The 12,394-nt window shown below is 33.5% G+C and overlaps 1 protein-coding gene across 3 annotated transcripts; it reads right to left on the minus strand.

The window, feature by feature from the left end:
- Window positions 1-953: 953 nt before the first annotated feature.
- Window positions 954-10,642, minus strand: LOC108340479 (chaperone protein dnaJ 10). Of its 3 annotated transcripts, XM_017577893.2 has the most exons (11): window positions 10,501-10,642; window positions 10,236-10,354; window positions 9,184-9,243; window positions 8,896-8,978; window positions 6,907-7,072; window positions 6,667-6,796; window positions 5,194-5,352; window positions 4,607-4,779; window positions 3,612-3,692; window positions 3,339-3,394; window positions 1,165-1,255 (listed from the first exon to the last, which is right to left on the minus strand). In XM_017577893.2, the coding sequence occupies exons 2-10, from the start codon at window positions 10,320-10,322 to the stop codon at window positions 3,368-3,370; spliced, it is 966 nt and encodes a 321-aa protein (XP_017433382.1). In that variant the 5' UTR covers window positions 10,323-10,354; window positions 10,501-10,642; the 3' UTR covers window positions 1,165-1,255; window positions 3,339-3,367. The 3 variants fall into 3 exon arrangements, with proteins under 3 accessions (XP_017433379.1, XP_017433381.1, XP_017433382.1); XM_017577890.2 differs by lacking the exon at window positions 3,339-3,394 and having other exon boundaries at window positions 954-1,255; XM_017577892.2 differs by lacking the exon at window positions 3,339-3,394 and having other exon boundaries at window positions 954-1,255; window positions 10,236-10,331; window positions 10,501-10,600.
- Window positions 10,643-12,394: the final 1,752 nt, after the last annotated feature.

Consider the following 12,394-nt stretch of genomic DNA (forward strand, 5'->3'; position numbering starts at 1 on the left):
TCTTTGACACATTGAATTTTGTTCTACATTTTTTTATCATCCAAATCCATTTCATTTTAAGTATAATATTATTAAAATAATATTAATTATATTTATATTTTAAAAATTAATTTACATATTTGACATGAAAATAAACAAAGAAATAAAATAGATATTTCATAAGTATTTTATCAAGATAGAAAAAATTATTGTTTTCATTTTTGTAATTTAGAGACCAAATAAAATGTAATGGAAGGTTTGATAAATACAAGACTTAATACCAAGTTCCTTAGTTTCTTTAAGTGTGTTCAGAGTGATTCTACCTTTTTTTTATACCTTTTTTTTATATATTCACAGTTGTCCCATAATATGTAAAAGCGATTGGTGGTCATTTTTACTTACGACATTAAAAACACTAATGGCGTAATAATATGACAACTGTGACCTATCCAATTTTTTATTACGTAACAATTATGACCCAATTGATGTTACAATGTTAATGTAAAATGAAAGGAAGATACCCAGAAACCAGAGCAACACCAACACTAACCATCGTGCCATTGTGGTGCAATTGAAGACATAGTCGACACCACTTTTGACGTATCCCATATGAAGACTCATCTCAATAAAACTTAATAAAAAAACTGATTAACATATAGTATTAAAAGTGAAACTCCAAAACCTCTAATTAGAGAATCATTAAAAAAAAGTTGCACATAGTTGTATATGCAAGTTGTTATATTGTTTAATGTAAACCAACAATTAATATGATACAGAAAACACTTAAAAAACTTCAACAAATAGTTTAGGATTTCCACATACAACATTTAATGTTTAAATGTGGGGTGAAAGCTTTTGGTTTCATTTATTATAGCCAACTTTATATAAGACTGTGATCATAAGAGATGATTCAAAACTTCAGAGAAAAATAAGTTGATTTAAATTAAACTCAAGGTAACATGATAAGAATGGACTGAAATCAATAATCACTAGAAGATAATTATTAAATACAAGTGTGTAATTATGGCAGGTTAGTCCAATCCATGAGTTCAAGCAATATTACATAGCATGACTATCAACAGCAATGAAGCACTGCATCAAACAGTGTTCAAAATCCAGAGAACCAGAAGGCCACAAGAATAGTAGAATACTACTCAGCACATAACCATATCAAATAAACTGAACAAGATGACTACGACGAGGAGGAAGGAGCATCTACTACTTTGCCATTTTCTTTGCGTAGGCTGTTTTCTCTGCTATAAGGAGCCTTAGCACCCTGAGAAGCAAAATGGAACATTATTCTTAATTACATATAAATAAAATGGTAAAATATGTTTTGGTCCCTTAAAATATTTTGAAATTGGGTTTTGGTAAAATATGTTTAGTTCCTAGATTTACCAAAAGTGATGTGATTTTAGCTTCTGATTACAACAACAAAGCCTTGTCCTACTTAATAGGTACATTATCACATGACATCATTTGACATGATTAAAAACCAGTCATTTTTGTAATCTCTCTCAATGATATCCTCCTCCTACTTCATTTTTGTTCTCCTCATTTGTTCATAGAGCTATAAGTCATGAAATCTACTCTTATAACAGGTCCTCTTATGGTCTTGTTTGTACGTGTTCAAACCACCTTAACCAGTTTTCTGTCATCTATCCCTCAAAAATGCCAAACCAATCTCTTTATAGTCATTCCATATTATGTACTTTCTTATATGACTATATACATTCATCTCAACATTCTCATTTATGCTATATGCTCATATTGTCCATTTAACTCTAGGGATGTCAAACTTGTCCCGCAATTGGACAGGCTGGAGGGTTGGCCAGCTAGTTTTGAAGAAACTACACAAACAAACCCTAATCCGAAAAAAGGCAAAATCAGGGAAATCAAGGTAAATCAGGGCATAATCAAGGAACCGTTGTCGTGGGAACCGTCGTTGTGGGGATTGCCAAAGATGAGAAGATGAGATGAGGTCATTGGATGACAGCTCCACAATGCAGCGGCAAGGGCACAAGCCCCAGTGGCAGCAGGATCACCACTAGAGGCAGAAGATGCACGAGCTCCGACATCAGAGGCCTCCAAGGGCGATATGGAGGTGACTCTGTCTAGTGAGTGTGGCGGTTAAAGGCGACCAGCAAGCTGAGGCAAAGGACGTTCCAAGGGCACAGTTGAAGGTTGTGATGAAACCCCAATTGTTGACACCGCCATTGGACAAAGATGCTCGTCGAAAAAAAAAGATGGAGGTGCAGAGCTAGTGGTGGTGCATGGCGCTATGCTCACCTCCTCTCTTGATCTCACGTGGTGGGGTTGGTTCACTGTGTGTTTATGTGTGGTGGTGGTGGTCATGTCACATTGTGTGGCTTGTTGGTATGTTTCTACTTTTAATTACAAACCCTAACCTAGTCTAACAAGTAATGCTGTCAAAACAGGTAACCCGGTCCGGCTCACCACGGGTTGGTCATTTAAGTGAGTCAACTCAACCCTGCTCACTTAGTAGTGAGCCGAAAAATTTTTAACCCGGCCCGGCTCACTATGGGTTGGTGGGTTAAACGGGTTGGCTCATTGGCTCACTTAATTATAAATTTTTTTTTTCAAATCCAAAAAAAAAGTTACAATTTTTTTTGTAATTGAAATCTAAATAAATTTCATTCTAAGATGATGTTAAACTTCAAAGAGAATCAAATGTAATCCAAAAGCAAGCACAAAAAACGAACAAATAAGTTTCTAATATTGATTATTTTTGTCACTTATCTATTTATAAGATTAGAATCTTGAATGGATAAATCTAAAATATTTTGCTCTCTTAAAACATCTTTTTCTTTATCCTATCTACAAATACAAAGTAATAAATAATTAAATTAAATTAGGTGCATTGGTAAACCAACCTGGCTCACTATGGGTTCAACCTGGGTGAGTCAGGTTCTAAGTAAGCCGAGTTGAAAATTGACCCATATAAAAAAGTTACAGTTTTATCAAATCCAACCCGGCCCGAACCCATGATGAGCCGGGTTAGCCCATGGGTTTTAACCCATTTTGACAGCATTACCAACAAGCATATTTGTGTGAGTAGTGCAACATGCCTTTTCTTTGGATAAACAAGCTGCAGGCTAGCCCGCGGCAGGTTGTGCAAGTCGGGCTACTTCGGGTTGGCGGGTTGAAATTTCTAATCCGGCCAGCCTATTTTATGTTGGGTTGGAGAGCTGACTCGTCAAGTTTAGCCCACTTTGACATCCCTATTTAAATCTCACCAAACATTCACCACCACATAGTGCCGCAGAACAACATTCACTATCACATAGTGCAGCTGAATGTGTAGTATACAATAAAAGATGCCTGAGTTTGATAGGTACCTTGCCATCACAAATAACCCCCGATGCCTCTACCCCTTCAGCATTCCGCTTGTTTCCTGTATGTGACATCTCATTAATTTCTCCATCATTTTAGCTCCTTATTAAATTTATTAGAGTTTTAAAACGACTACACTAAATTTCGAGATATTTAGAGGGACTAAACAAATGTCACAATTGGTTATTGAAATTGTTGTCAATTCCATACTAGCATATGACAGAACTATGCAGTCATATTAGCTGTTGATGCATTAAAATATGAAATCAAGCACTTACTTGAAAGATGCTTCCTAACTTTTTCAATGCTTTGGCCCGAGCCTTCAGAACATCTTTGGAGGCACTAGGATCTTTAAGAACCTGAGAAAAAAAGAAACCGTTTTCTTAAAATTTGTCATTAATTGACATTTCAATATATATGATATGCTTATTCAACATTTCATAGAACGCATTTCAGTTCAATACCGAAGTAAATACTTTAGGAGCATGGTCCACCAATTGCTTTCCAATGTAAAAGTTGGGCTTAATTATATTTTTGACCCTTTTTGTGCAGTTTTTGTCCCTCCCTCGATAATTTATTTAGTCAAAATTAGTTATTTTACTATCATATACTTCCATCACTTTTTCTTCACATAAAACTCTCATAATGATTAGATGCTTGAGATGAATTTGAGACAGAAAATGATTTAAAAGGTTTAGAAGTTGAATGTGATGAAGTTTGGAAGAATTCATAGAATGCGCACTTAACGTTTTAAATAGGGGGAAAATCAAAACTTTTTAATGTTAGAGGAAACATAATGTTTTGATCGTTGAATATAAGCAGAAGGGTATTTAAAATAGTTTAATAGGTTTAGTTTATGGAGATCTTTAGGGGGCTAAAAAAGAAAGTTCAATAGTTTCAGGTAGGAAAGACGTACCAGAAGGGTTTGATTGTAGCCATTGAAAAAAATAAGAATTTGATTGTTACAATTAAAAAACTAAGCGATTAAATTGAAGCAAAAAGCTATAGGGGGACACAAGAATTGCACACAGGCCATAATATAGAGGCAACATGTACAATGTCCTGCACTGTGATCTCAGTTGTTTCAAGAATGGAAGATTAAAAAAACTGAGTAACATAAGAAAAAAAGTGAAATTTCTTCCTACAAGGTCAAAAACTGCAAACTAATAAATGTCATGCACAGCAGGTACGTAGGAGGAAAGACTATTATCTGTGAGTTATCAGCCAAGAGTGTTTTATTTTCAGACTACAGAGAGTATATACTGCAACTTACTGCTTGGCAAACATGTGACAGAGTTGATTCAATATCAATCACATTGATCTGCCATAGAGAATTAACCATGGCATCCTTCTTATCTTCAATAGCTTTGATTATGTTTTCTTCCTTGTTTTCTCCTTGGTTTAGTTTCTTGAGCTCTTCTTGTATTTGAATTAGGGACACAGCTCCTACAAAAACAGTTAAGTTGCATTAAACCCTTCCAATGCCCATATCCTTTCAACTGATACACTAGAACTGCACAAAGGCCAAAAACCCTTTTGGTCCCATCTTATTTTTTTAGGTTTTGTTCTCTAAGTTTAAAAAGATTGAATTTAGTCCTTACATCAACTTATCACACTAATTTGGTCATACTGGAAACTATTACATGAAGTAAGCATTTACCACATCCGCCAAAGTGGATACGTAGTGTGATTAATTGATGTAAGTACCAATTTAATTAAACAAAGAAATTTAAGGAGCTAAAATAAAACCTTTTAAACTTATGAGACTAAACTAAAACTAAAAAACAAAAAAAAATGAGAGATGAGGGACTAAAAGGGCCTTTTATCACTACCCAGTATAAAAACAAAATAGTCCACAACCTGAGGCTGCTGTTACTTGTGACTTAATACGGTGTCCTTTATCTCGAACCCACTCAGCCAAAAAGGGAACATTCATGTACCGTAAATCCTTGCCAAGTTCTCTTGCAGATTTTCGTGTGTAGATGTAACCAATTGTATGTAGCATGGCCTCACCAAAAGCTAAAAATAATGCCAGAAATGAGTTATGAAAATTGCAAGGGAAAAACAGAACCAAGAATGGTCAATCATATGATAGTGGTCCCACATGAATTTACAACCATGTGTCATCCTTTTAATGTGCAGCATGCTGCCATTTTCATCATTTGACCCAAAGGTTGCTATTAGATTAAAACTGATAAGAAATAATAACATATGAAATTCATGCGTTTGAAGTACATCGCAGAGGATCTACAATATACACAAATGGATGTCCTTTTGTAGAATTTTCAAGTGTCGTGTGAAAAATGTTTCAGCAGAATTGTTACAGACTACACTTCTCTTCTAATCCTGTATTTTAATCAAGTTAGTATAATACTATGAGGCTGAACAACTTATAATGATGGTAAGTCAGGAAAAAGTTAAATCCATTTCATGGAGAATATGAAATCATAAAAATGTAACAAGGTACTGCAAGAGTAACGCCCGAACACTTAAGGTTCAATCTGAATTTTATAATAATTTCAAAGTTAATCCAATAACATGCAAGGTTATGTTGTCGACAAATTAAGGCTTTTAGTGCATTGAGTTCAGTAGTCTAAGAGTACATAAGCATCTTGCCACAATGGGATTTCACACTCCATTTAAGATTCTGTTGGATGATGCCTATATTATATATCTTTTCAGGATAACAAGCATAGAACCACTCAATCAATGGTATAATAATAGTGGGATAGATTCATCATTCGAACACCTGATATATTACTTAAGCTCAAGCAGAAATGTGGCACAACTAGTACAAGCTCGGCACAACTTAAAAACATTCTAGCATAGTGAGAATCCTAATAATTCAACAACAGAAATCCAGGACAACAGACCTGATTTGCTAGCATTATAGGCTTACAAATTAGGCATTATTTGGACATCTTTCACTAAGAAATAATGTAATTTATATAGCATGTGGAAGCATTTTTGAAGATTATAAACTACACCAGAATGAATGTGTTTTAGTTTCTTTGAATATTGACAATTATATTTCAAAACTGAAAAAAAAAACATAATATTTGTACCTCGAAAACAAATTTCTGTGAAATAAAACTAAAAACTTCTATTACATCAATAGATCATTACAATTTATTTGCAGCCCTTGTATATTAAAACCTCAAAATAGAGCTGAAGAAAGGTCTGAATTGAAGGACAAGTCTAGAATGCATGTAGCATATATCATAAATTGACACTCTTGAAAATGAAAATGTTTAAGTCATTGAAACTTCTAAGTTCTGGACTACTATTTAATAATACATTATTAAAATTACATGATAAAAAGAAGGATTTTACCGGCTTTAGAAAGGGTACGAGCTTCTGACTTTGCCCATGCAGTAAATTCCTCTTCTTGACCAACAACCGATAGTTGCAGCCGGTCTATCAGAATTGCTGAAAGCTTCTGCTCTCTTTCCTTCTGCCATGCCTACGGATACAAACAAGGAAAACAGTTTCAGCTACTAAATTATGAGAGGGAACAGTACAAAGGATTTGGGAAAACCATCATAAAGAACTAGAAAAGAAGAAAGAGAATACTTTCATCTTTTCTTGAATTTTTTGCCTCTGAGCTTCAGGGTCCTGTATGTCTTCATCAATTTCTATAGATGCTAAAGAAGCCAGTGCAAGTTTCCCAATATATTCTTCAAAAACTTCACTTCCGAAAATCATTCCAAATACAGCGGTAGGGTCCATCATGTTATCTCTGAAAAAAAAAAATCAGTGTATTTTGCAGGTTTCTCAATCCATGAAAGCATTCTGTTAATTTAGATTCATCTTGAAACGTCTTAAATAATGATTTTAGCATATATTCATAAATAAACAAGCCTTAATTTGGTTGATAGATTAATACTAATTTTAGGAGTTATGTTATATATTAATTTTAGGACTTTATTTTACTGTTTAGTATTCTTATAAATTAGCTAGAACTGTTTGTCTTTCTTTCCCTTTTAGATAATATAGAATCGATCTGGATTTTATGGTATCACATTTCGGTCTTGAAATCGAGAGATGGAGATATTGTAATCTTAAATAATTGTCATTCCAGTGCAATACAAAGCAGAGAAGTTCGTTCTCTTATACCTCAGATAAAACAATATTAGGTCTCCACCATAATTTTGAAGCCCCAACATAGTGGCAAATACTCACAGAACTAGCACACTTGATCAAATTATAGATTCTCTAATTCGTACTATTTGATTAAGATATTTTTCAAGACCTTTCTCAGTAACATTTGACTATATGGTATTTTGAACAAATACAACAAAATATCTTCATTGAGTTTCACTAAGTTTGGTTAGAACTGCTTTCTAACTCACAACAATAAGAAATATAACCTATGAGGTTGGCAACAATGACAAATACTAATAGTAACATAAACACCATGTTAGGCACCTTTCTATGCTCAATCAAGCAGGAATGAGATATTAGAGGACACAAAAGGTAGGTTTGTGAATATTAGAGAGTGAAATTCTGATAAGTTGAGTGGAGTAGACAAGGAAGGGAGTTAAAGGGGCACAAAATGATGTAATTTTTGTTGGAGATCCCACGTCAACCAGAGATAAGACTAATTTACGATATATAAGGATGCAAATCTCATCTTACAAACTTGTTTTGTAGGATTGAGTGAGACTTAAAGTATACTTTTCAATATGGTGTCAAAGCAAAAGGTTTCATTGTGGCTCATGTAGATTGTTGGATGTGAGTCTAAGTCTCACATTGTGTAGAAATGAGAAAATTGAGCAACATACAAGGAAGACCTACAAATACACTACCTTAAGGTTTTGGGTTGGAGGTGATGTCAATCCCTTATGTATGTTTGGCTCATGTCTCATTGATATTGTGTCTCCCTGATGAATTCCTTTGAAAGATCCATCATGGTATCAAAGTCATTTAGAGTCTATCCTAACAAGATTTGATATTGGCTAGGTCTATCGTTCCATCCACTATCGGGCCACCATCCATGAATACCTAGTCTCATACTCCAGATGTACACGTCTCGACATGAAGAGATGTGTCAAAAATCCAATATCAACTAGAGATAAGGCTAATTTATGATATATAAATAGATATAAACCTCGTCTTTCAAGTCAGTTTTGTACAGTTGAATTAGATTTAAAGTCCACTATTTTATAGTTTTCAACAATAAGGAAGCAAGCTCTCTAAGTGCCTATAGTGTGTATCTTTTTCACTTGTTATTTCTTTTACTTCATTTCACAAGTAACTCTAAATCATATTGTAGACTTGAATCACATTAATATTTAAGAAGATTTAACAACAAGCACATAGAGTATATTTAGTTACATATTTTGATTCCAGTTTAAATCTGACAACAACTAGATATAGTACCAAGAAAAGGAAAATTCAATGAGATTAAAATATTATTCCAGAAACTGTTTTTTGATGATAACCTACACGAGTTATCTTTGAATTGCAAAATCAACACTTCACTACTTGATGTAGAATGAATTCATTGCAAGCAATTATTAACTAATTACTGTTCATTCATGGAGGACAATATAGACTTACTGTACTACTCCCTCTTTTCCATTTTTATCATATGCTTCACGCTTCACGGGGTCACTTAAAACCTGGTAAGCCTCACCAAGTTTCTGGTAAATATACAAAGATACCAGACTTAGAAAGTATATGGAGAAAAATAAAGCAAACTGGATAGAGGGAGAGATCCAAATGTACATATACTTTTATATTTTGTGCTGTGAAACGTATGACAGTAAGAACTAAGAAGGATGTAAATAACTTTGTTAATGACCTCTACTAAATATATCTTCAGACAAAACAAGGCTTCTTACTTACCTGAAAATTTTCTGCGGCCTGAGGATCCCCTGGATTCTTATCAGGGTGAACAATTCTTGCCTAAAACGGGAAGAGAGAAAGAGATTAACAGTTATTAAAGAGACAAAAAAGGAGGAACTGCCAAGTTTAAGATTCAGTCAGAAAACAATATAAAAAAACTAAAACACCAGCATGAATGTGGTTTTTTAAACATTTAATCTAAACCTAACTAGAAGAGAGACATCATTTCTTCTACTCTATCCCAAAATTTTGTCACAAATTAAGTGTTGCATGGTGAGCACATTTGAAATAAACAGCCATTGAAGGCAGAACAAGATCAATAAACAGCTTCCAGAGTTCAATCTTTGGGCTTATTGAACTCCAACTCTCACAAACAAATGAATCTGTTTCTATTGTCTGAACACTTTTCAATTTTGACAAAAAATCCCCGTGTTAATTTAATTCGGGTTTGTATATAAGTAATATCTAATTCTTTAAATTGGATATGAGGATATATATATATATATATGTATGTATGCCATATCCTCTTGCCATCCCCAGTTATCTGACGCGTGTAGCACTAGTCTCAGAATGGATAAAAAATTAAACAATTAAACCATCAATCCGTGAAGCATCATCCTCTCTGCTAAATTGCCCTTAAACTATTGAAAGTATGTATGTAGCCACTAAAGTATCACAAATCATGCTACATAGTCCCTGAAGTGTCGAAAATTTCTTTAAACTAGTTCCTCAATTTCAGTAAAATATATCAAATATTGATCGATATTCAATACTCTATAGAGACTACTTATATAATTTCATTAGTGTAAGGATCATTTAGAAGAGGGGGTGATACTTCTAAAACAAAATTGATGGTTTATTCAAATTTAAACAACAAAAAAACCGAAACAATATTTATGTAACTACCAAGTCGATTCCATAACTCAACCACATAGTATAATCAAATTCAACATTCCATCAGATCAGGTAACAATATAGAAACATTCTAAAATCCCCTTTTCTGGTTGCACAAATCAGAAAAAGTGAAGGTCATAAATTTCATTATTTATTACCTTGACATAATAAGCCTTCTTGATATCTGCAGCAGATGCATCAACGTTCACACCTAATATGTCATAGTACGCTGTGTCCTTCACCATTGCTTGTTACTTTCAAATAACAATTAACGCGTCTAAGAAAATTAAGCAAATTGAAGAATTCCCAAAAACAAAACTAGTTAGCTGCATGATTTCAATAGGAAGCACATGAACAATACGAAAGAAAACAGAAGAAAAAAAAATCGTGAAAGAGTATTCTGACACAGATTTTAGAACATACCCAGAAAGTAAAAATGGAAGAAGTTTCGAGCTTGAAAGAGAGAGAGAGAGAGAGAGAGAGAGAGAGAGGGGGGGTAACAATCAGAAGAAACCTCACATTTCAGGTGGATCTCTGGCAGAAGAAACGGTGACGTTTTGAAGGGACCACGTAGTTGAAGATATTTTTATTTTATTTTTTCCCCTTCTTTAAAGGACGTGACATGTGGATTCTTAATATTAAATTATAATAATTGAAGCTTTAATAACATTAAATACAAAAGAATGGAAGAAGTTTTAAAAATTGGATCGTACACACGGTAAAATTTATGATTTTATTTTTTTCATTATTTTAGTTCTTATATTTATAAAAACCTTATTTGACTTAATTTTATACATGTATTTTTTTATTTTAGTCTAATTAAATCCGGCATTTAACCTATTCATTTAAGAACTCGAAAAAATATTAGAATGACAGAAAAATAATAAAAAAATCAAAATCAAAATCACAAATAAGAAACGCAGTTTAGTGAAGAATAAATTCCGTAACCTAAAGACTGAAGTTTCATAAGATGAAAAATAAGATGAAGATGAGATTGAAGAAAAAAATTAAAGAAATATTATAAGTTCATTGGTGGTACGTATAAACTAATTGTTAATTCAAAAATAAACTCCTAACTGATAAATTTTTAATTTATAAGTTTTAGGTTAATAAATTAGTTAATTGAATAAAAAATATTTAGCAAAATTAATTGATAAACTAGTTAAAAAAATATAAATTGGCATAGTATATAAATAAAATTTTTTATTATATAAATAACATGCGTTTTCTCTAAAATAATTATTATATAACTATAATTTAAATTTTTTTAAATAATTTTAGTATTTTTATTTATTTTATAAAAAATGAATATAATATATTTAAGGTTTAATTGCTTCCTTTGTCTCCAGTTTGGTTGAATTGTGTCAAATTCATCCTCATTTTTAAAAAAGTTTCATTGTCGTCCTCACATGGTGTAAAAGTGTCAATTGAATCCAAACATAGAAAAAAATTGTGTCAATGTAGTCATCTCCGTTAAATACACACTAACGGTGTTAAGTGGCTGATTATTTGGCACTAGAGAATTAAAACGTGGCAAATAAGTCACAGTAGTGGTAATGACGTGTCAATGAAATAGGTTATTGAATTGGGGAAATTAAAATCAGAATTCATTTAGGGTATTTGTGAACGAAAACTAATTACGGCATTTGAGATATTTGAGATAGAGTGTTTCTGAGTTGAGGAAGGGTGAAAAATCGCAATTGCGGCTTTTGAAAGCAGAACGCGTTTGGTGAAAAACCTTTTTCTATCTAACAAGATCTCCCTCAACCTGAGTAACAATTTCGGCCGCAGCTATGCAAGATCATCATTCACCTGTATCAAACCGAATAAACAGACCAAATCACAGATTCCATGCCAATACACTCAAAGCTTGTCCTTTGGAATAAGCCATTTTATCCTCTGCTATATCCAACACATTAAAACAAGGGTGACAAATTGACATTTCAAACTGCATCATTAGTTCAACATCCTCATGTTCATTGACTTCAACACCAAGCACCAAAAATTTTGTCATCCTCAGCCTGTAACACAACCTATCAGATTAGCCCATTCCCTCAACGTTTCTATGATACAACATTCATCAGATTAATTAAAAAAAAAAGGGGCCACCACTGTTTCGGACACAACACACATCTATCGTTCTTAATCTCAGAAGTCGAAACACCAAACTAATCAATAAATGAAAAAAAGGGAATGAGAAAAGGAGAGTGACGGTGCTGGTGAGGAAGCGGGCTCCGGCGAGGGCAGCGGGTTCCGTCGCCGGCACGACCCTGGTTCGTGGTCTGAAAGGTGGCGACTGGGCGCGGAGGCTATGGCA

Source organism: Vigna angularis, chromosome 5, assembly GCF_016808095.1.
Source record: "Vigna angularis cultivar LongXiaoDou No.4 chromosome 5, ASM1680809v1, whole genome shotgun sequence".
Taxonomy (NCBI): Eukaryota; Viridiplantae; Streptophyta; class Magnoliopsida; order Fabales; family Fabaceae; genus Vigna; species Vigna angularis.

Bases quoted from the DNA above. Each gene is read 5' to 3' on its own strand.
- LOC108340479 (XM_017577890.2), bottom strand. From the start codon at position 10,322: ATGGTGAAGGACACAGCGTACTATGACATATTAGGTGTGAACGTTGAT. The intron at 8,979-9,183 runs GTAAGTAAGAAG...TATATTTACCAG, and splicing joins AGGCCGCAGAAAATTTTCAG to AAACTTGGTGAGGCTTACCA. The intron at 4,780-5,193 runs GTTGTGGACTAT...CTGTTTTTGTAG, and splicing joins ACAAGTAACAGCAGCCTCAG to GAGCTGTGTCCCTAATTCAA.